This window comes from Canis lupus, chromosome 13 (assembly GCF_011100685.1).
Source record: "Canis lupus familiaris isolate Mischka breed German Shepherd chromosome 13, alternate assembly UU_Cfam_GSD_1.0, whole genome shotgun sequence".
Lineage (NCBI taxonomy): Eukaryota > Metazoa > Chordata > Mammalia > Carnivora > Canidae > Canis > Canis lupus.
In genome coordinates, this window is record NC_049234.1 from 39,217,329 (window position 1) to 39,240,820 (window position 23,492).

Consider the following 23,492-nt stretch of genomic DNA (forward strand, 5'->3'; position numbering starts at 1 on the left):
GCCCGGAGGCGAGCGCAGACAGCGGGGAGGCCCCAGGGTCCCTGACCTCCGCGTCAGGGAAGAAACAGGAAGGACGTGGACACGGCACCCACCCGAGGGGCACGGCCTCGTGCTCCGACGCCCTAGGTGGCTCTATCGCGGTGCGGCAGCGAGCACAGGCCACGGCCTCACCGACGTGTCGCCAGCGCGTGTCTGCTCCTGACCGTGGGGCACAGGCGAGCGCCGTCTCAGGAGGGCCGAGCCCCTCGGGTCCCCGGGACCATGCGTGCCCCCCACCCCACAGGCCCCAAGCGCAGCGGGGCCTCCGGCTGCACCCTGGCCGGGGCTGGGTGGGGGTCGCCCGCCACCGGGAGCGTCAGCCCCGCTCCTGGCGACTGTGGCAGTGAGATCAGCGTGGCCGAGCCACCTGCTCTCCGCAATGTACAGGAAAACCGTGTTTTTAAATAAAGAAAAGACCAGCAGTAGGTTTCGTGAAGTGTTTTTATTTCAGCTGCATCTGGACCTTGACGTTCTGTGTCCGGCATGGAGCAGGGCCACACTCTTCTGAGCGCCGGGCGGGGACGGCGCAGGAGGGGACGGCGCGGGTGCCTCCCATGTCCAAGTCCCCATCCTGGGTGCATCGGCCCCTCGTCTGCACGCTGACCCTCGAGCCCCAAGCGCCCAGAGCCGCCCCTCCCCTCCCCGCCCCCTGCCTGCCCCAGCCCCGCTCCGGCAGACAGCTGTCGAAGCTTAGCAGTGACCCAATAAATAAGAGACGCCAGCGGTGCAGGACAGTGAAGGGGCAGGTGGGCGGGGCCTCCCCTGGAAGGTGCTCTCCCCGCCAGCTCTCGGCCACGTCGACTCCCAACGCTGCAGGCAGTTCCTGTGGTGCTGGTGCCCGGGACGGGCGGCGACCAGAGGTGTCCGCAGGCCGGTGGGCACAGGCGCACGCTCAGCTGGGCGGCCCGGGGGAGGCGGGCGGGGACGGGCTCACACGGCCGACAGGAACGGGAAGAAGAAGAAGTCAAAGGCGAACTTGACGGCGCCGTGCACGGTGCTGCGCCAGTCGTGCTCTATCTTCACGTGGCGCCGGGCGGGGGACAGCTGTGCCATGCAGTTGAGGCAGCGGATGGCCTTGAGCTCGAAGACGGGCCACTTGCTGCCCAGGCGGCCCTCGAGGACGGTGCTGAACTCGATGAGGCTGCCGTGGCGCAGGCCGAGAAGCACGTCCTTGAACTCGCCGCTGGCCCGCAGCACGATGTCCTTGGTGACGTCGTCCTCCTCTGGGCCGCGGGAGCCGTTGGCGCCACTGTAGGGCATGCCCACCGTGATCTCGAACTTGTAGCGGTCGAACTTGCGGATGTGGCAGGGGTGCTTGGCCAGGAGCTTCAGGCGGCATAGCTCCTCCGCGGCCGTGGAGGCATTGCCGGGGCTGCAGGACGGGTAGGCCTCGCCGTACAGGCAGCGCATCCAGTCGCCCACGAAGAGCGGGAGCATGTTGATGGCCGCCTCGGCGCTGTTGTCGATCTCCGTCACCCGCACGTACTTGAAGCGGCCCGTCCATGTGACCCTGTGGCCTTCCAGGTGGCTGCACAGGATCTGGGTGCGGGCCATGTTGGTCTCCTTCCAGGCCCGGGGCCCGCACAGGAAGCCGTACTGCTGCCAGGTGAGCGTGGAGTTGTAGACCTTCATGCCCTCCGAGCGGTACACATACAGCCAGCAGAAGAGCACGATGGCCGTGATCCACACCAGGATGAGCTTGACGACGGAGCTCCGCGTCAGGGACTTGACCATGGCCACCGGCGAGAAGCTGGCCTTGCTCCACCAGCGGAACAGCAGGGGGACGCTGCACAGCAGCGCAGTGACGGCCACCTTGGTGAGCTCCAGCGACAGGAACCAGCGGGCAAGCTGCAGCACGCCCATGAGCGCCAGGCCGGCCACCAGGACGGGGAGCGCGAACAGGAAGAGGAAGTAGCCCACGGTGGCTCGGGCAAGCCCCAGGCCGGTGGACTCGAGCAGGATGACCACGGACAGCTCACACCACATAAAGCAGACCAGGTAGGGCACCAGGTAGCAGTAGGTGCCCTTGAAGCCCCGCAGCTGCGCCATGCGGAAGAAGAGGTACAGGAGGTACACGTACAGCAGGCAGGGGACGCTGACGTTCAGGACGACCAAGTGGCCCAGGGGCACGGTGACGAAGGTCTGGCCCAGGAGCTTCAGGTGCTGCCAGCCGCAGGGCAGGGTGGGCAGGAGGGACAGTAGGCCGGCGGCCACCTCGGTCACCAGGGCCCTCCGGGTGTAGGGCTCGGCAGACGAGCTCAGGCTCACGTAGCTGGTGGCGGTGAAGAAGATGGACACGACGGCCAGCTCAGAGCAGGGGATGCAGTCCTTGCTGGCGATGGGGAAGGAGAAGATGACGAAGAAGACAGACAGCAGGAAGTGCACGTAGGGCTCCAGGTGGTTCCAGCCGAAGTTGACCTCGGCCTGCTCCACGTCCAGGTTGGGCTCGAAGCGCAGGAGCAGGCCCGTGAGGGTGCGGAAGCTCTCCCACGCCCTGCTGTCCTGGAACACCTTGAGGGTGCAGATCACCATGGAGACGAACGACAGGTAGAAGACGACCAGCGGGATGAAGAAGGCGAAGAAGTCGATGGTCAGGTTGCTGATGATGAAGAAGAAGATGAGGGCGTTGATGTGCTGGGTGGGCACGATGCTGGACAGCCAGTGCATGCCCGCCCGCGAGGCCACATCGATCAGGTACTCCTTGATCTCCATGACAGCGTGCAACGGGTACTTGACCATCTGCAGGTGTGGACACGGACACCAGCTGTGATGCACGCCGACCCGAGCCCCGTCGCCCTCGGCGCTCTGCCAACCGCGGGAGCCCACTACCCCTGGGCCCCTGGTCCCCTGGTCCCAGCGGGTCCCCGCGTTCCGGTCCACTTGGCCCGTCCCCCAGCTGCACCGGAGCTGCAGGTTCTGCTGCCCATCCTTGGCCCCCCTCCCGTCCCAACCTGCCGGGTGTGCAGACTCCTGCAAGCCAGCGTCCCCTGGAGACCTCAGCACCCGCAGGCACGTCAGGGTGGGCCCCCCGCAACCAGGGTGCCCCGAGCCTCGGCCCCTGGCCCCCTGCCCCTGTGTCGGCTAAGGGCAGGGGAGCCCGCGGAGGGCTCTGCACCGTCCCCGGGCAGGCAGCGGGTGTGGGGAGCCAGGAGGAGGGCTCAGCCAGCGTGACCTGTGGGGGACGGGGTTCATCCCTGAGGGCAAGGGAGCCACGCAGGCTAGTGGGCTAGTGGGCTAGCGGGCTAGTGACCGGGACCCTGAGGACCCGCAGACTGGCCGCCACCTGCACGCAGCCGTGCTGCCCCACGCTCAGCCCCGACGGCCACTGCCACAACCTGCACCCGGTGCAAAGGGCAGGGGCGACCCTCAGACCTCTGCGCAGCACAGAACGAAGGGGGATGGGGGGCGGCGAGGGGGGCCGCCCAGGGCAGGGGGCAGGGCGGTTCCGACACCCGGGCCGGGCTCCAGCGCCGTGCACAACTCTGAGGGGTGTGGCCCTGCTGGGCTCGGGGAAGCGAGGCAGGGGCGCAGGTGCTGGCCCTCCATGGGGTCTGCAGGGGCGGCAGCGGGTCCCCAAGGGCACAGCACCACCCACGGGGGGGCAGGGGAGCCTGGATGGTGCCTGGAGCCCCCTCAGGGGCGTGACGACTTCTGCCACAGCCTGGAGAACCTGGGGGCGTCCTGGGTGGGCACGACCACGTGACTGTACCAGCACGGGGTGTCACATGTCAGCCTGAGAAGACGACACCTGGGAGGAACCGGAGTGCGCTCTGCAGAGGCGGGGAGCCGGGCGCACATGGGGGCCTAAAACACTAGGGAATGTGTGAGCCTGTCTTCATGCACCCGTGTGCGCAGCCACCTTCCGTCTAGGGCCCTGGTGACAGCCCTCCTGCTCCCTGCCTTGGAACAGGCAAGGACTCGAGCCAACGAGCACCCGGCCAACGACTCCCCACCCACCCCGGCTGACAACCACCCCCCACCCCGGCCGATGACCCCGCACGACCCAGCTGACGACCACACCCTCCCGCCCGCCCGGAGCAGCCTCCACCTCACAGGTGACCAGTGCGCACCTGTGCCGCCCACCAGACCAGACGGAGGCAGGGCCACACGGCCGGCGGGGGTCCCTGAGCGCCAGCTGCGCACCGCAGCTCCCGGGCCGCTGTGGCTCCTGGGCCCTCTGTGCAGGTACCCGGACGCCCGGACACACCTGCAGCCCTGCACGGGAACTGGGGCTCCCCGTCAGCATGTCAACCACCCGCGCTGCTCTGCGGGGAGCCTGCTGCCCCTGCCGCTCCCCGCCGCTCCCCCTGCTTCTGCAAGCGTGCTCTGTCAAACAGAGGAATGAGACATCTAAAAAATGACCGTGAAGCTTGTGGAACGCCGTGTCCTGCCTATGTCTGTGCAGCGAGGTGCCGGGACCACTGGGCCGCGGCCCCAGCTCTGCCCCAGGGAGCTTCCGTCCAAGCCCTACTCTCAGGGCCCCAACTGGGAAACTGAGAACTGTCCCGCGGACGAGGTCCAGCAAATTACAACGGGCTGTTCCCTGACCATAAAAGACGTTTTTAAGAAAGGAGCAGGAGCCAGCCGCAGGGCAGGACGGCGCCCCGGCCTCGGAGCCCAGGCTCACCGGGCCCCTCCAGGAGAGCACGGCCCTTCCTCCTGCAGAGGCGCGGGGAAGCATCTGAGGGACAACGTGGGGACGGTCCTTACAAGCCGTGGGCCCCAGAGGAGGGCAGGCCCAGGCGCGGGGGAGGCCAGGCGGGCGGGTGCTGACAGCCCCCGGCCCCACTCACCTTCAGACGCAGGGGCAGGTCCTCGGGGCCCTTGCCGGCCAGCTCGTCGTCGTCGTCGTCCTGCAGGAACAGGTTGGCGGGGATGATGCCCTTGGCGTACTTCTTGGTGATCTCCACGAAGTCGTCCGGCGCTATGTGGCTCTTGGCTGGGCACGAGACAGAGGGCACAGGGTCCGCCCACCCTGCGAGCACCCGGCCACCCCACGAGAGCGGGCGGCCAGCCAGGGAGTGCAGGCTGAGGCCCGGCGGAGGGTGAAGCCTGGCAAGCTCTGTCCCGACAGACAGACAGTGGGCGAGGACGGGCGGACGGAAGGAGAGGGGCAGCCGAGACGGCTTCCAGCCGCGCCCTCCACCTGCTGCCACGCTGACCCCACACCCCCGCCCTGGCCCTCAAGCCCAGGGTCTGCCCCGGGCCCTGCGCCACCCTCACCACCAGCGCCTCCTGCTGCCTCGTCCCAGCCCTGGCCTCACGGCCCTGCCGACCCTCCGCTCAGCACGCGCCCGACGGCCTACTGCGCGCCAGAAGCTGGGACGTGTGAGCCCAGCGCTTGCCTGTCCAGGCTCCTGGCCTAGTTGACTGCCAGACCCCCAGACCTCACACAGGGCGCAGGGGCAGGTGGATGGTGAGGCTTGAGATGCCTCGAGGTGACCAGCGGGAGGACGGGGCCCAGGGGCCCGGCCGGGCTGTGCATCTGGTGTCTGGTGGCCGCTGAGGCACGGGGCCCGAGGACAGGTCAGCAGAGCTTGGGACAGAGCCGTGCTGGTGGGATGGCAAGGGCAGGGCCAAGAGAGGAGAGGAGCCGGGGGCTGCAGAAGCCCCTGCCTGCCGTGGCCCAAGGGGAGCACAGGACTGGGCGGGTTGCTATGGGAACGAGGGGGGTGGTGTCTCCTCCTTTTGGTTCTGGGAGGAGAGGAGTAAGCACACGCCTGCAGGCTGCTGGGAGAGCAGGTGGGGAGGGCGGAGAACTGCACCGGAGGGGAGCTGGCCTGCTGGTGGGCACCGAGCACCCCGCCACGGACGCCTGCCAGGGCCGCACGGCCCCCGACCCTGACCGTCTGGCTCCAGGGGCCCGAGGAAGTGGAGGGGTGGTCGAGAGGGTGGAGCTGGGCTCCTTCGGGGGCACCACCCCACGGGCTTGTGGGCACAGGGCTTTCGCCCCGAGAGCACCTGGGCTCCTGGTGACCCGGCCTGACGACCGCCCAGAATGGTCCGGCGCGCTGGCTTCTGTCGCTGTCCGGCATCCCACAGCGCTTTGCCTCCCCGAACGGAGTAGGTAGGTGAGTCCGTGACGCCCACGGCCCAACACCCCAGGGAGGCCATACAACATGGGATGGGCACCCTGCTGAGCAGCCAGGTGGGGGGGGCCCTCTGCACAGTCCGTGCGCCCCAGGAGCTCTTGGGGCTGCAGCTCGGCTCCCTACTCCCACCATCACTGTGGGCTCAGCACCAGGAGGAAGCCAGGCCTGCCTGAGCGCACAGGCAGGAGCCGGGCAGCCCCATGTCCCTCCTGTGTGGTCCCCTCCGGGACGGGTGCCGGACCCTGAGAGCTGTGTGTCCACACGGCTGGGCCGCTGCTCCTGGGGCACGTGAGGTCGTCTCCCGCCTGGACGCCCCCCGCCCCTGTGGGTGCCCCCGCGCCCTCCCCGACCCTCCGGGGCCAACTGCCTCCTTATCCTTGCTGACCTGCTCGGCCCCCCTGGCGCCCACACACCGCCCTGTCCCGCTGTCCTGCACGGACTGTCCTGCGGCCCTGCTAGGGACCGGGTGCATCCGCTGGGCAGGGGCCAGGTCCCACCGCCCAGAACACCCACGGCCCCCACCGGGCTGGACCCATCAGGCCTCCCAGACCCCAGGTCTGGACCCTGCAGCGGGGAGTGGACGTGGTGCCTGGGGTCGCAGGCCTAGGCGCCTGGCCAGACGGGTCACGGGTGCGGGCCCGGAGGCCATACTCACATTCGCTGCTGACCAAGCGCTCCAGCACCCGCCTCTGCTTCTGGAGGGACTTGGGGATGGGGCCCGGCTGTGCCGCTCCCTCTGCAAGTGACACACAGATGGACGACCTAAGCAGGTAAGTCCTCTCAGGGCAGCTGTGGGTCTGGGGACCCCGGGGCCTCTGTGAGTCCTCCACGGGCCGGTCGGGGCCACCTCCCTGGCAGCCAGCTCGGACCCTGCAGCCCCGAGGCTGACCCTGCGCTGACATGCAGAAGTGCCCTGGTCGGCATGACTCATCCCCAGACACCTCTGCTGGCCGTGTCCCCCGGCACACCTGTCCCCTGGAGTACAGTGGGCTCCCACCAGGCCTGTCCCTGTCCCCCCAGCCCTGGCGCCCACGTCGGGCAGCTGAGTGCTGAGCCCGGACCGGAGGATCCTCTCCTCGCGTCGCAGTCACCACCTGCCACAGCCCCAGCCCGGCAAGCCCTGGTCCTCCTGAGGCCGGGCACCACGGGGCCTTTGCAGGCCTGGCTCAGGCGGGAGGCGTGTGAGCAACAGAGGCCAAGGGCCACAGAAACGGCCTGGCGCGTGGGCAGCAGGGGCCCAAGCTGGCACCGCAAGCTCCGGGACCTCACAGTGGCAGCCCCAACCTTGCCCCATCAGGCACACCTCTGCAGGGTGCTGCCCCCCGAGCCCCGGCCTCCGGGACCCCTGCGCTCACCCCAGCAGTGTCCCCCACCCCGGCCCGGGAGCAGGCCAGTCCTCGGCGGGTCTAGCTGGGTGGGGTCCTGCCCGGAGACCCGGGGCGGGGGGGGGCAAAGGCTTCCCCAGCGGCCGCCCCTGCTGCTGTGCTGTTGGCAGAGGGCAGCCCTGGGGGGCCAGAGAAGGCTGGGCGGGGCCCTGGGCACAAATCCCTCCTCAACGGCTGCAGGCGGATGCTCCCCCAGGGACGCAGAGGCAGTTGGGTCGGGCCCCAGGAAATGGGGCGGCCACTCCTGGCCGGGCGCCCGCTGCCCTGCCGTCCTGTCCTCTTGTCCTCCTGTCCTCCTGGCTGGCCGCTGGTGCGGAGGCTGGGGGAGGCCTGCCTCAGGGAGGCCGTTGAGCCACGGTGGGCTCAGTGCCCCACAAGCCCGGGCATCCGGGGACCCGCTCCCCGCCGCACCTCTTACTGCGCCCCATCCCCGCCAGAGGAGCAGGACACCCCGAGAAGGACCAGCTCCGTGGCTCTGCCCATGGACTGCACCAGAGCTCAAGCAGGGCTTGGTAAGGCCACCCCCAGGACAGGACGACACCCAGAGGGGCTTGCCTGGGCCTTAGAGGGGACTCGGGGGTCTCTGCCCAGGACCCCATGTAGGCTCCCAGGGGAGCCCCCTGTGTCCAGCAGAGAAGCCCAGAGGTCCCCGCGGGGGGCCCAGCCCCGTAAGGCTCACGTACCCTGCTCGTTGACCTGACCCACGTTCTCCAGCAGCTCGGACACGGCCACCTGCTTCTTCTTCTTGGGGTTGAGCTTCCAGTACATGACCAGGGCCGCCTTGCGCACCGCCCGCTCCAGGTCGGTCTCAGAGGAGAGCTGCTTCACCTCCTGCTCGTTCTCAAAAGTGATGCCTATGACACAGGAGGCATCACAGGCCTCATCCCGCCTCGTCCCCCCACTTCCCAGGCTCCGTCCCCCCAGGGCGGCTGGGAAATCCGGGTCCTGCACAGCCGGCCCTTCCCGAGGAGACGGCTCACCGCAGAGGGAGGTGGGCCCGGGTCCCGCAGGCGCTGGAGCTGCCTCCCCCCCCGCCCCCCACTGTCAGGGCTGTCGGTGCTCCCCACCCAGGACAGTGAGGCCGGAGATAGGGACAGGGCTTTCCATCCTTCCAAACATCTTCCAAGTCATCCCCTCGAGCGTCACATTTCTTTCCAGGCCAGGAAGCACGTGGTATGACAAAGGGGGGTGTGGGGGGCACGTGGGGCCCCGGCCGGCCCCCTGCAGGACGCGTGCTCCGCTGGGCCTCACGGGCTCCCTCCCGGCCTCGGGGAACCGCCGGCCGCAGCCGCGGGGGCCGCACGGACTGGCTCGGGCCAGTGGCAGCGCAAAGCCCCTGCTCCTGCCCAGGACGGGAGCCCACGGAGACCCGCCGTCCCGCGCTCTCAAAGGCATCCGCCCCACTTCCAAAGAATGGGGATTCTGCATGATAACGTGGCTCTTAAATACATGATACAAACCAGGAGAAAATACTGCAAACTCAGAACATTTCTGTCTGCGTTTCAAAGTCACGGCTCATTTGTGTCCTGTTTACTTATATTCCAAGTTTTATACAACAAACACAAAGCAGTTTTCCGGCCTGGGGAAAAGTCGTTTAAAAAAACCCTTGGTGACACGCGCTCCCATCTCCCCGAGCCTGAAGCTCCTGGAGCAGAAGGGCCCCCGTGCCTCAGGCCCCCGCCCACTCCTCCCACAGCGATGGTCTCCGCCGCCTGTGGCCCCCAGATGCGGGCGGCCACGAGGTCCATCCTGACCTGGGCCAGGTCCTCGCGCCGACGCACCGAGGAGCTGGCCGTCCGGGGGCTCTGCTGCGGCGCCTCCTCGGGGCGCTGAGGACGCCAACACGCGCCCAGGGACGGCCCATGGCATGCACCGCCAACCATGGCGAAACCGGATCCGCACCTCTTGCCGAGCAGTGCGGACTTCCCCGGGAATTCCCCGCCGTCACCTGATGGGCAAGCCGCGCCCCTGGGGCCGGGCACCTGCGCGACTTCCCGCGGACCCACCTTTCCTGTCGGCCAGGCACCTGCGCAGGAGCTTGACAGCCTCGCGCCGGCCCTGCTTGGCAGCGAGGATGAGCCAGTCGACAGCCGTGCAGTTGTTCAGCTCCTCGTCCCTGGTGCCCGCCAGGAGCAGGTAGTGCTTCCCCGCCTGCGGCAAGAACCCACTGAAGCCTCACCCCAAGGTGCCCCAGTGTGTGTCCGGGCCAGGGAGCCCCGTGGCATCTGCGCCCGCTAGCCCGTGGGGGACCCCAGGGATGGTGTGGCCCCATCCTGGCCAACAGGAGGGGCACGGAGGGCTTCCCGGAGGAGGAGGGGGAGCCCCAGGCGGGCTGGGAGGAACCCCCAGAGGGGCCCCCGGCTCCCAGGGCTGGGCCCCGGCACGCGGGCTCACCTCCGTCTGCGCCTTGGCGTCCCCTGCCTTGGCCCTCTCCAGCACGTCTCCAAAGGGCACCTCCACATCTGCCTTCATGGGCCCTTGAGTAATGCAAGACAGGAGTGCGTCAGGCCTGCAGGCCACAGCCAACCCGGGCCGTCACTGACTTCGGGTGGATGTGGACGGAATATGCTGGAACGCGGCCTTCGGGCAACACAGGCACCCTGGAGTGCAGCAGCCAAACCTCGGCTGCAGCTCTAAGCGGCAGGAAGGGCCCACGCTCACCCCGGGCACAGGCCTGCTCAGGGGGGGCTCCAGAAAGATCCCAGGCTCCGGCGTGGAAGCCCAGACCTACGGGGCACCTGAGCCCTGGTGAACACGGGCGCATGCCTGCCAGACAGCGTCGGCGTCCCGTGGCCCTGGGAGGTCAGCGTCGGTGCACACACTCAGATGCACGCTTACACGGGCCCCACGCTGGACGGTAACCATGGCGCCCACAGCACCCCCCAGGGCTCAGGAGGCCGCGCTCAGCTGCAGGCTGTGTGTCACCCCCCACGTCCCCCAGTCTCCTCCCATGGTGCCGCCAACCCTTGCGTGTGTTTTCCTCTGGGCTGTTCTCTCGCAGGTCCGGCTGCGCTCCCCGAAGGGTCCCAGCATGCAGGGCATGCTGCGGTCCGCCTCCCAAGGCGGCCTCTGACTTGCAGGGCCCTGGGAGCCCGGCCCCACAGCCCTAGGGGCCACAGTGGCCTCGGGCAGGAAGCACAGAGGCTGTGTCCCCGTCCGTGTCCGGGGCCCACGGTCCTCCTCAGCGGGTGGCAGGTCCGGGGCACCCCAGGTACCCGTGGGATGCGCACGCTCACCTCACTGCAGGCCTCCCGCTCAGCAGGGACGCGCCCCTCACCCCCGGGAGTCTGTGCCACCCCCCAAGGGCCGGCTTCCCGTGGACTCCCCCGGGCCTCTCACCAGGGCCCCCAGCCCAGCGTCTGGGGCCCGTGTCTCCCTGGGGCCTGCAGAGGCGCGGCCGGAACACAGCGGGCGCCCTGTGCCCCGGGACTGCGCGCTGCCTGGCCCTGCCCGGCGTGGCCTCGGCGCGTCGCCCTTCCCTCATGCCTGGGGCCTTGGGGCTGAGCCACCGAGGCCACGTCTTCCCTGGTTGGCGGTCAGCACCCGCAGACCGGGGGTGGGAGGGGCAGGACGGGCGCCGGGCCCTCGCTCCCCATGCAACCGCGCGGCCAGGCGCGGCTCAGAGAGGGGCGCGCACCTGACCTGCGGGCACGACCTGCCGAATTCAGGCAGCAGTGCCAGCTCAGCTTTTGCCTCCCCCTGCACCTCCTGCACCCGCCTGTACCCGCCTGGACCCCAGGCCCGCCCAGGACGCCTCCATGGGGAGAGGGAGGGTGTAGGAAAGGGTTGGGGGGTGGGGGTGGTGCTGTAGGAAAGGGCCGGGTGGGACCCAGCTCTCGCCATCCCCCGGGTTTGTCTGACTGAGTTAGAGAAGCCAGGGGCTAATGCAGGGGGCCCAGCTGGGTGGTGGTGCTGCCTCACTCCCGCTCCCTGGGACCTGGAGGTGCCTACCTGGCTACTCCCTGCCCGTGCAGACATGCAGGTGAGGAAGGAGCAGGGACACGCGCTCTCGGGCTGTGCAGGGCTGGCGGGGACACGGAGGACACGGAGTGGGACCCCACCCCGCAGGACCGCCAGGCTGGTGTCTCTCCTGCTCCTGGGGACAGGCGGCCAACAGGCCACCGCTGTTTCCTGACTCTTATGTGAAACTTGCAGTCCTGACTGCCCTCCCGGGACGTTTGCACACTCAGATTGAAACCAAGTGTGTTTCCAGCCCTGGCTTTTGTACTCGGCAGCCGCGAGGCGTGTGTGGCCGAGAGCCCCGGGTCAGGACCCCTCAGCGGCCCGGAGGCCTCGGAAACAGCGGAGAACATGGTGACCTTTCAAGGAGATGCAGGGATCCAGAGCACCCGAGGACAGGCCGCGTTTCTGGAATAAACCAGGCCGTGGCCCCATGTGACCTGTGCAGGGGAGCCCCAGGCCCGAGGCCACCAGGCTCCATCTCCGCCGGGCGCGGCCACCCTTAACCTGGAGCCTCGGGTCACTCAGCGTTGGCCACTGGGGCACACCTGTGCCTCTGCGTCGTCGTCTCTACATGGGGCCACACAGAGCTTCCCGCACTGGCCGCCGTGAGGGGGTATGACGGGGACCAGGGACAGGGCCGGCCACGGGGTACACACAGACGCCCACAGCAGGTGCTTGTTGGGGGCTTGAGCGGCACGGGCGCACTGCTGAGCTGGCAGCGGTCGTCTCGAGCAGCGGCCTCTAGAGGAAGGAGAAAGGGCAGCGCAGGTGTGGCCTGGGGCAGAGGGTGCTGGACTATGTCAACCGTGCAGGCCATCTGGGGGAGCAAGGCCTCCTGCCAAGCCTAGGGATACTGGGGGTCCCCGCGTCCTGGGCGCCCGCGGGGATGGAGCACGTGGCAAAAGCAGCTGCACCCCGGCTCCTGAACACGTGCTCACAGCTGGGCTGTAGCCAACAAGGCTCTCCCGGGAGACGTGTGCACACACGGGCGGTGGACACGCACGGCCCCGAGCTCACGGGAACACCAGTTACCAAACAGGAGTTCGGGGCGTGGGGGGGGGGTCCCAGGAGGTCTGAACCGGGGCCAGGCGGCCTGGGGACATTCAGGAAGCGTATCGGTGCCCGCGGGGTGGGGGCCCGACTCAGCACCCGCCTGCATGCGCGGGGGCCTGAGGAATGTCACCTGACGCGCACAGTCTTGGCACCGGCGCGACCCCCGCGCGACTCCTCACGGCTGCGGTGCTCTCGCCCTTCACAGATGCACACGCGGGTGCCTGCGGCCTCCTGACTCCCTCAAGGGCACGCAGCCCAAGGGTCCCACGGCGGCTGTCGCTGGCCCTTCCTGGCCCATCCCAAGGCCCGACGACCTGTGAGTCGCGGTGCATGGGGACAGACGCGAGCTCTGGGGGGGGGCCCAGCTGGGAGAGGCTCACGGAGAGCTGGCCCTGGAGCCAGACCGCGGGCAGCGCCACACGCAGCGTGGACTCTACACCCCAAGGTGCCCACACCACAGACCACAGCCCACTTCCCTGCCTGCACGTGGCGCAGCCCCTGCACAGAAGGGCCCGACGCCCGGTCGGCTGGCAGCATGCACGGCAAGGAGAGTGGAGTTCGGGACATTTCTGCTCCCACTGAGAGTCCGCGTGTTGGGTGCCGGGCTCTAGCACCCCAGGCGCGGCAGCAGGACCGGAGCTCTGGGTGGGCCGGCAAGAGCCCCACGTGGGAATGGGAGCCTGCGGGCGCCTGGCAGGCAGGGCGACAGGAAGACGCAGGGAAATCGTGGGGTGAGGCACCCCAAGGCGTGTGGTACCAGACTGTCTCCCCACGAGCCACAGGCCTGAAGTGCCCAAGTGAGGCCCAAGCGCTGCCTCCTGCGGCCCCTAGAGCAGGAACAGTGTCAGTGGCGGCTGGGGGGCGACGGCTCCCCCCAGCGGCTGTGTCTCCATGACAGGCCTGACGCAGCCCCATTATCCTCCTGAGCCCCCCACCTGGACTGGGGGCCCGGGGCTCGTGGGCCCCGCCGTACCCCACCCTGGACCGGGGGGGCGCCCCTTCCTGCCAGCCCCCCCCACTCACTCACTCGGGCCTCCCCTGTTCCCACACAGCAGGGTCCCGCCACCCAGCCCCGGGGACCAGAGCACAAGCCCTCCCAGCCCTAGGCTTCCCTCTGCGGCCCCCCGACTGTGTCCGGCTGGGGTCGGGGCACACCTGACTCACCTGTGCCGCCCGTGGCCACTGAGGGCTGCGCTGGGGAGCAGGAGGTGGATGGAGGCCTGACCAAGCCCTGGTGCCCTGCCCAGATTCAGGGAGGGGCCCCATGACCCAGCTCTAGCACCCTGCCCAGATTCAGGGAAGGGCCCATGAACCAGCCCTAGCACGCTGCCCAGATTCACTGAGGGGCCCCATGACCCAGCCCTAGTACCCCTGCCGAGATTCACCAAGGGGCCCCATGACCCAGCCCTAGCACCCTGCCCAGATTCACCAAGGGGCCCCATGACCCAGCCCTAGTACCCTGCCCAGATTCACCAAGGGGCCCCATGACCAAGCCCTAGTACCCCTGCCGAGATTCACCAAGGGGCCCCATGACCCAGCCCTAGCACCCTGCCCAGATTCACCAAGGGGCCCCATGACCAAGCCCTAGTACCCCTGCCAAGATTCACCAAGGGGCCCCATGACCCAGCCCTAGCACCCTGCCCAGATTCACCAAGGGGCCCCATGACCAAGCCCTAGTACCCCTGCCGAGATTCACCAAGGGGCCCCATGACCCAGCCCTAGTACCCTGCCCAGATTCACCAAGGGGCCCCATGACCAAGCCCTAGTACCCCTGCCGAGATTCACCAAGGGGCCCCATGACCAAGCCCTAGTACCCCTGCCGAGATTCACCAAGGGGCCCCATGACCCAGCCCTAGCACCCTGCCCAGATTCACCAAGGGGCCCCATGACCAAGCCCTAGCACCTTGCCCAGATTCACCGAGGGGCTCCGTGAACCCTCTGTCCCACTCCGGTCCTCACACCACCTCACCCCTGCCTCTGGAAGGTCCCTAGGGGAGCAGAGACCTGGGTGGGGGTTGCCCCAAGCAGCCCGGCCTGAGGATGGAGGACAGTGATCCACAGGGCACTGGGGACCTGGACCCAGGCGACTCCAGGTGGCAGCTGGTCCCAGAGGGGAGTGTCCCTGCTGCTCCCGGACCAAGGGGACTGCCTGGCCCAACGGCCCTGAGGGGTGGCCATGATGGGCAGGGGTACATGGGCTTCCCCACACTGGGTGGGACCCGCATGGAGGGGCTGCCCTCCTGCCCCCCGTGGTCCTGGTGGGGACCGCCTGCTGGCCCAGGGCATGTGCAGGTCGGCGCTGAGCTGTCACGTCATAGATAAGACAGGGACCGTGACACCTGCTAGGCCCCAGGCTGTTCATCGCCGGGAGGGCCCGAGGGACCTGCCCCGCAGGAGGCCACGTGCCGGACTCGCCGCTCGCTCACCTGGCTTCACGCAGCGCTGGTGGCACTGAGGATGGTCAGCTTGCAGCCCCAGCCCCTTACCTGCTCTGTCCGCCCTTTCCTGGCTCCGAGCACTTGGGGCCCGGGCTGCAGCGGGGGCAGCCGCGTTGGCAGCGTCTGGTCCCGGAGCACGGGGCGCCCCCCTCTCGTCCTGTTCCACCGAGGCAGTGGCATTGAGCCGCGAGCGGGCCTGGGGCTGCGGTGGTGGAGGCTGTGGGCCAGAGGGGCTCGTAGGGGGGGTGCTGGCATCCATCCTGCCCGAGAGAAAAGCCAAGGGTCAGACATAAGGTGCCAGGCCCAGCTGGAGAGGGGACAGGAAAGGGATGGGTGGGGGCTGCCTCCTGGTCTATGAGGGATCTCCCTTGACCTCACAATAGTCACCTAGACCTTCCCACTTTAACAGATGAGGAAACCGAGGGAAGAAATTCCCTCGAGGCCACCGGCTCTACAGGCCCCACAGCAGTCATGAGCTTGGGCCCTCCATCCCGAGGCCTGGAGTCCAGCCTCACCGGGCACGCGCCATGCGACCCCAGTGTCCTTGTCTGAGTGGCAGGAACGGTGCAACCTTGTGAGGTTCCAGTGAGATGCTCCACACGGAGCTGAGCACGGTGTCTGGCTCCGGGCGGAAGGGTGGCCTGCATGTCGTATGTCCACCCCCATCCATGAAAGTGACCCTACTTGCAGGTGTGATTAAGGATCTTGGGATGAGATCACCCTGGTTGTGGGTGGCCCCGATCCCATGACCAGTGTCCTGACAAGAGGAGGAAGGAAACAGGGATACAGAAAGAGCACCACGTGAAGATGGCGCTGGGGACAGGAAATGCAGCTGCAACCACGGGCCACAGAGGGTCATGAGCCTTCACCAGAAGCCTGAGGGAGGGCGGGAAGGATGACCTTGGAGCCCCCAGAAGGAACCAAACACAGAGAAAAAGTTCATAAATGTTAGAAGGTAAGTGGAAGGGAGGAAAGGGGAGGTGGGGAGGGGAGGAGGAGGGGAGGGCTTGGGGGGCTGGAAGGGGTTAAGGGGTACAGGGAGATGGGGAGGAGGGGAAGACAGAGAAGAGGGATGGGAGGGGAGGCCTGGGGGGCTGGGAGGGGGAGGGGTACAGGGAGATGCGGAGGAGGGGTGGGGAGGAGGGGTGAGGGTGGGGAGAAGCAGGGAGGAAGGGTGGGGGAAGCCGGGGAGAAGGGGTGGGAGGAGGAGGGGGAGGAGGGGAGGGGTTGGGGTGGGGGGAGGCAGGGAGGAGGGGTGGAGGAGGTGGGAGGAGGGGTAGGGGGAGGCAGGGAGGTGGGGAGGAGGGAGAGGCAGGGAGGCGGGGAGGTGGGGAGGAGGGGTGGGAGGAGGGGTGGGAGGAGGGCCCGCTGATGGCTTGGGCAGGTGAGTGGTGCGCAGCCTGGTGCAGGCAGAGGCCCAGGAACAGGGAATGAGGGTTCTGCGGCCCTCGGGGACCCGGGCGGGGCTCAGTCAGGGGACCCCACGGCAGAATGGCAGGAAGCACCAGGGACACAGAGCCAGCTGGAAGCTCGAGGAGGAGCCCCACGGGCGGGTGGACCTGGGGCCAGGCGCCCCTGAGCACTCAGGCGAAACGTGTGCCCGGGCCCGGGGTGGCCCGTCAGACTCTGAGAAGACACCGCGAGCCGCCCCGGATCAAGGCCAAGGCCGCCCTCGTCGCTGAGCCCAGGAGCGTGAGCGCGGAGCAGGGAGAGGGCTGCCCTGCGGTCCCGGCAGGCCAGGCAGGCCACGTAGGCAGGACAAGTGTCCCAGTGCGGGGCTGCGAGGACCAGATGACACTGGACGCGGCAGGCGGCACCCGGGCCTGGCTCCATCACCAGCTGCCACGCTGCGGGCCCACCGGGCTTCCGGCCCACGGCTGTCACACAGGAAGGGGCAGGGGCCCAGGCGCCACGTGGCCCTGCCCGCCCTGTCCCCCAGCCACCGTGGGTACCCAACATGGGATCTGCGTCCACCGAACAACCCCACAAACTTCAGTCTGGGCATTCCTGCCCCCAGGGATGGCATCTGTGTCCTGCGACATCCTGGGGCGTGGTGGGGACACGGGCAGCCCCAGGAGCCCCCTGCCATCAGCTCGCTGCTCCCAGCCGCCCCCTGGCCGCAGGCCCTAGGGACCAAACACAGAGGCGACTCCCGTAAACCCCGTGCTTCAGCCGCACGCGTGGACGTGTGGAGCCAGTGTGGGCGGGAACACCGGGCCACGCGGGTCACCCCCAACGCAAGGTGGCAAGCACGTCTGTCTGCTCTGTAGGCCCCACGGGGCCAGTCCCGGCCCCCGCCCCCAGGCCAAGCACCACCCCCTTGGCCTTGGGGACGGCCACTTGTGCCAGGCCCCCGCATCATGAATAGCAGCAGGGATGGGTGCGTGTCTGGGGGCTCCCGGGGCGTCCCATGCAGCCTGGGGTACAGGCACCACTGCCAGCTGGTGTGCCTGACGGGCAGGCGGCTTAAGCTTCAATCCAACCTCGGCCTGTTTCACGGATGAGGAAACGCGGGTGGGGAAGGTGGAGCCGTGCTGGCGGCCGTGGGCTTGTGGAGCCGGAATCCCACGCAGAGCCTGTATCCAGGTGGGGGCTGTTGCGTTCCAGCCCCAGCTGCCTCCCACCCGCTCCATCCGCCCCGCACGCCAGCCCCTCTTCCCACGCCGGCCGAGCCGAGGGCCCTGGGCCTGCTTCCTGGAAGGTCCTCTGCCACGGGTAGTGGCCCCCAGGCCTCGGGCGGGAGGGATGGCGCGGGCCAACGGGACACGAGTCCCACTGTGCCCGGGCCCAGGGCCACTCAGCCTCTGTGCGCCTCGGCCTCCTGGTCTGCACGAGGGGGTAACACCCCCGTGTCGGGCCGGGGACTGAGGGTGTGAGGGCGAGGATGCGGTCCGCAGACCCTAAAACATTAAAGCACCCAGCGCCCCCGACCCAGGCTGGATCTCCCGGGGGGTGAACCAGGGCACGTGCGTAGAAACCCGTCCTCTGGGGCGCAGGGCACGCGCAGGTGCCTGCGGGCTGGGGTCCCACGTCGCTTGCGGTCAAGCGACCAGTTCGAGTAAAATCTTGGTGAGTAGGAAGGCATGAAGGTTCTCTGAGTTAGTCAGAAGAGCCTCTCACATGAAGGTCAACAAGACGAGTCGCTGCACGGTGGGGTCACGGGGACGGTCACACGCTGTCCCCCCGCGCACTCGCTGTGTCTGGCCTTCCCTGCCATAACAAGCTCTCTCCCTGGTGATCCTGGGCACCCTGAGGGCAGGGGCACCTGCCTTCACCTAGAACACCCGCTGCCCTGCCCGCACCAGGGACGGCCCGGCCTTGGGAAGAGCCTCGGCTGGGCGACATGGGGCCCTGCGTGTGACTGAGCAGCCCCCCCAGGCCCCAGACTGCGGCTGCAGGACAGGCGCATCTTCCATGTAGATCCCCGCAGCCCTCGCAGAGGGGGGCAGCCCACCCCCTGCCGCCTGCGGCCAGAGCGGCGTCGCTCGGAGCCTGTCACTGTGCAAGATCCAGAGAAGCAAAGTGCTGGCATTCTTTCCCCGTGAGCACCAAGTCATATTTTTATCCCAACAAAACACAAACTACCGGCACCGTGGAGCTCGGCTGAGGAGCTGCCGCCCGCGCGACTCTGGACACGTGCAGCACAGTGACCACGCGTGGCCTTCTGCCCCAAAGGCTCTAACCCGTGTGCAGCAAGGCCCCACTCTGCTGCCCTGGTGGGGGAGGGGGCAGCCCACCTCTGAGGCCCTGAGGCTCTGAGGTTGCTGAGTGCCTTCTGGCCAGAGCCTCGAACCAGAAGCCCAGCCCAGGGAAGTAGGCGGGGACGCTCGCAGGCGTTCGACGCTCGCAGGCGTTCGGGCAAACCGGCACCATGCAGAGGGGCACCCCTGCTCCTTACAGCCCCTCCACCCGCGGCGACCTCCGCAGACCGTCACCGCGACCTGTACACAAACATTCCAGGTGCAGCCGGCTGTTGGTACAACACTGTTAAACGGGATTTAAAGCAGCCTGAGAATTATCCTCCAGTGTCTTGAGAATGAAAGGAAAAAGCTCCCTGCAGAAAAGAGGAAAGAAGGTGCCCCCTGGCCTGTTAGGACTGGCTCTCTCTGGGTGCACGGATGATGCGCGGCTTTAGTCTATTCTTTTCCTAAACGTATTTCCCTAATTTTCTCTAACAGTTGTATACGGCTTTGGAAATTAAGACAAAGTTGGGGGCCCCCGGGGGCTCAGCGGTGGAGCATCTGCCTTCAGCTCAGGCCGTGACCCCGGGGTCCCAGGATCGAATCCCGTGTCGGGCTCCCTGCATGGAACCTGCTTCTCCCTCTGCCTGTGTCTCTGCCTCTTTGTGTGTGTCTCTCATGAATAAATAAAATCTTAAAAAAAAAAAAAAGGAAATTAAAACAAAGTAGATTTTAAAACACATCTGTGCCTGAGCCCTGAGTGAAAGGGCTGGGGGTTCCCAAGGTCTGGGAGGTCTGCTCCAGCGCGGCCCAGCCCAGCCCCAGGCACAGGGCTGCTCCTCAAGACAAGGGCACAGAGCCCTTGGAGGCTCCCAGATACCTATTTTTGCCCCAGAGTATTAAGGGCCCAAGCAAGGAACATTCCGACTCCACTCAATGTGCCAAGTTCACAGAAAGTGGGAAGCAGGAGGGAATGCCCAACCCTTGGTCAAGGACAGCCATGCACGACGCCCAGGGGCCGAGCCCGTGCTGCACGCCCGGCCCCTGCTCTGCACTCGGCCCCGGCGGGTCAGCACACCCGGACTGCGGGACGACCCCTTGCTATGCACTGTGCTGGGCCTCCCTGCCCCAGAGCGCTTCTGTAGGGCTAGCCTCTGAGCAGCTCATGCCCAGGGGGAGGACACCTAAACAGGTGGCTACAAAGACGGAGCAGCATTTGGGGCGCAGGCACCCCAAGGGGGGTTCTCACTCAGCTTTGGGAAGCAAGGTAGGGTCGGAGGAAGGAGGCCCTGACTCAGCCTTCAGGACAAGCAGGCGTGAGGCAGGCAAGAATGGCAGGAAGGAGGAACGGAGGAGTGTGGGCACCCCAACAGGGAACTGCCCAGAAGAAAAGGCAGCTGAGGGAGAGTGACCTGCGACGTGGCCAGGAAGGGGCGGAAGGCTGGGAAGTGACCCCCGGGAGTGTGGGCAGCTGAGGCAGGAGCCTTGGGCCTGAATGGGCGCCGTGCCTTGGAGCCAGAGTGCAGCGTGGGGCCAGGAGTGCAGGAGGACGGTGCCCAGAGGGAAGTGAAAGTTACAGAACCACTGGGGTGTGTGGGGACAGGGCGGGGACACCAGGGAAGGGGCCGGTGACTGTCCGGGGGAAGCTAAGGAGGCCTGGTCCAGGGCGGGCATCTGCCTGTGGCTCTGGGCCCAGAAGAGAGGAGAGTGTCCGCAACTGAACGTGGGGGGGGAGGGGGGCGGGGTGGCCTGGCTTGTGGCTGGGGCCACAGCAGCGGTGCCTCGTTCAGTGCTGGGGACGTGGGAGAGGGCAGGAGCCATATAAAGCTCCCTCCCTGCTATGATCCTTAGCATCATCATCCTGGCCCTGGTTTGGTGTCCGTCCCAGAGCTCGGGTACCCCTGGGCCACGGGTGAGCCGGGGACCCCTCTGTCGCCAGCCCCTGGGGCCTGTCCAGCTCTGGAGCAGGAGGGGCTGGAAGGTGTGAGCAAGGAGCCCTCCACACAGTCTTCCGTCCTGGGAAAGCGGGTGTGGGGTCTCCCAGCATCCCTCCCTGTGTTCAGAGGTCCATCTGCGTGGGGGACGGCGCCCCTAAGGAGCAGAAATATGAGGAGCCCTCCTCTAAGTCTCGGGTCAGACACCTGGGGCTGCCCTGAGACTCAGCCCCTGGGGACGCGGGGCCAGGACTGGACAGCGGGGAGCCTGCCCCGGGGCTTCTGTGGACGAGGCTCCCTGACGGGCAGCAGAGAGGGTGCCCGAGGACCCGCAAGTGACAGATGCCGGCAGCAGGGAGAGCCCTTTGCGAGCAGGCCGGGGGCCAGGGGTCACTGTGCAAGGTGAGGGGCGGGGCCGGGCTTCCTCCTCCATCTCCTCCTGGTCAGGCCCCAGCCTCCCCGCGCCCCCGCTGCCCCGCTGACCCCAGCCCCTGGGGCTCTGATTCCTGCTCCCCTGACACTGCAAAGGCCCACACCCCGTAGCTGGGGGATTTGCTCCCCGCATCCCCAGGGCTGGGCGACATCCCTCCCAAAGTCTCCACCTGTCACGACAGGACCAACGTGGAGGAGGGAGGCCGGGCCTCGCCGCCCCTGCGCTGCCCCTGCTCGCCCCGCAGCGGGAGGGGCCCCGGGGACGGGACGCGCCGCGCTGACCCCCTGACCCCCGCCGGGCTGTGCGGGCGGGACCCCCTCCCCCTCCCTCGCCCTCTCCCCCGCCCCCCCACCCCCCGGGGCGCCCTGGGTCCCCCCACCCCCGCCCCGCCGCCTCCCGGTGCTCGGAGCCGCGGGGCCCCACGAGGCCCGAGGGCGCCCCCTCCCCCGGCAGGCCCCGCCCCCGCCTCCCGGGGACCCGCTGGGGCCGCTGCGCAGGTGGAGAAACTGAGGCCCGCGGCGGGCGGCGCCTCCCAGCTGTCCTCCCAGCGCCCGCCGCCCGCCGCGGGGTACTCACCGGCCGCGAGTGGGCCGCGCGACGCCCTCGGGCTCCGGGCCTGCCGCGGCGCTGCTCGCGAGAGCCGGACGCCCCGGGGTGGAGCGGACGGGCCTGCGGAGCCGGCGACGCGAGCGGAGCGGCGGGGAGCGCCTGCGAGCGCGGCCCCCACGGGGCGGGTCGGGGGCGGGGCCAGCGCGGGGGCGGGGCCAGCGCGGGGGCGGGGCCTCGGGCCGACCTCCACTCCCGACGCGGCTCGGAAGACGCGGCGCCGGCTCGGCCCGCGGAATGGCCGGCGCGCCTGCCAATCGCCGCGCGCCTCCGCCAATCACGGGGCGCCTCGCCTGGCCGCCGCCGGCCGCTCCCTGGCGGGTCCGACCCGCCCACAGCGAAAATTTCCGAACCGAGTCGGCCCCGGCTCCGCCCCGCCTGGCTGCAGCCACGCCCCACCCAGCGAGGGCCCGCCCCGGCCCCGCCCCCGCCAGTGAGGCCCCGCCCCCACGTACCCGAGGCCCCGCCCCCTCCCGAGGCGGCAGGCTCAGATCTAGGCCCCTTGGCCTCTCTATCTGTTAACAGGTGGCTGGGCCCTTGCACAAGACTCGGGCCACCTTTCACCCACCTCTCTGGCCCCAACGTCCCCAACTTCAGGTCCATGATCATTTCTTTTCTTCCTTTTTTTTAATTCTATTTATTTATTCATAAGAGACTGAGAGAGACAGAGGCAGAGACACAGAGGGAGAAGCAGGCTCCATGCAGGGAGCCCCATGTGGGACTCATCCCGGGACCCTGGGGTCACGCCCTGGGCCGAAGCCGGCAACAAATAGCTGAGCCCCCCAGGGATGCCCCTCATGATCATTTCTATGGCCACATTAACAGGGCCTGCTGGGCACCTCACCGCTTAGCTCCAGCCCTGCCAGAGACCCAGAGGGCTCCCCTCATTCAGCAGGAGGGATAGAGAAAATGGCCCGTTTAAATGTGTGCAAGTCACCAAGTGCAGCTTTTTTTTTTCCTTTTTTCTTTTTTTTTTCCAAGTGCAGCTTTAAATGCACGGAGTTAGATGCACGCTTTTTACAAGGTAATTACGAGATTTGTTTAACACATCAGCCCCGGGGATGGTGCAAGGCTCAGGCAGTTTGGAAACCCTCCTCTTTCGGTGGTGCCCTAGGTCTGAGAAGGTGTAGTTTGCAGGTGGGGGTGAAGGTCTATCCCCGAGTCAGGCTCTCCTGGCTGGTGCTCACCCCCACCCCGGGGGGAGGGCTGCATCTGCTCTGTGTCTGGTCCTTGTAGCCAAGCTTGATGCCTGTCCTGGGTCATCATTACAGAACCCGTTTCAGAGTGACTGCCAGAGATATGTCACCAACAGGTGGGGAGCCAAAACATCCCAGATGGTTTTGAGGGTGGATTGTATACACAGAACACACAGCCCCGAGGGCTTTCGTCAGAGCCGCGTGGTTCCTAATAGTCACCTCATCTGATGCTCCAGCTGCCCCCCTTCTCATCCAAGGCTCTGAGGCCCACAGGGGAAGGAAGGAAATGGGTACCGAGCAGCACCTCCTCCGCCCCAGGTTCTCAGTTTGGGGGCCTTTCACGCATTGAGGGTTTTCACTGCATCCTTAATGAGTGTGGCATTGAGGCAAGTGGCATGGGGCTAATTTTCATGGATCAGAAAATTGAGGTTCAGGCATAGAAGGTTATTTGCCCAACGCCGCATAGAAATCTTCCGCCTCTTGTAATGTACTGATGACAGAAAACTTGGAGAATTGCAAAAGGTAGAAAGAAGAAAGAAATCACTCAAGGACTATTACTGTCCACGTTTTGGGATCGGTGCATATTGAAGAAGGGGTTTCCAAAGGTCCCTGCGGTGACACCACACGTGTGCACACATGCCTGCTTCAGTAGGGCAAAGTCCTGGAAACAGAA

At 67.4% G+C, this 23,492-nt stretch overlaps 1 protein-coding gene across 6 annotated transcripts; it reads right to left on the minus strand.

Moving 5' to 3' along the window:
- Window positions 1-462: 462 nt before the first annotated feature.
- WFS1 (wolframin ER transmembrane glycoprotein) lies at window positions 463-21,704 on the minus strand. 6 transcript variants are annotated; one of them, XM_038555933.1, is made up of 8 exons: window positions 21,594-21,704; window positions 14,959-15,230; window positions 9,911-9,993; window positions 9,523-9,667; window positions 8,200-8,370; window positions 6,787-6,867; window positions 4,833-4,978; window positions 463-2,778 (listed from the first exon to the last, which is right to left on the minus strand). In XM_038555933.1, exons 2-8 carry the CDS (start codon window positions 15,227-15,229, stop codon window positions 970-972), a joined length of 2,706 nt encoding a protein of 901 aa, XP_038411861.1. In that variant the 5' UTR covers window position 15,230; window positions 21,594-21,704; the 3' UTR covers window positions 463-969. The 6 variants fall into 6 exon arrangements, with proteins under 6 accessions (XP_038411861.1, XP_038411864.1, XP_038411860.1 ...); XM_038555936.1 differs by lacking the exons at window positions 14,959-15,230; window positions 21,594-21,704 and adding exons at window positions 11,468-11,540; window positions 12,025-14,901; XM_038555932.1 differs by lacking the exon at window positions 21,594-21,704 and having other exon boundaries at window positions 15,019-15,230.
- Between the last annotated feature and the right edge of the window lie 1,788 nt (window positions 21,705-23,492).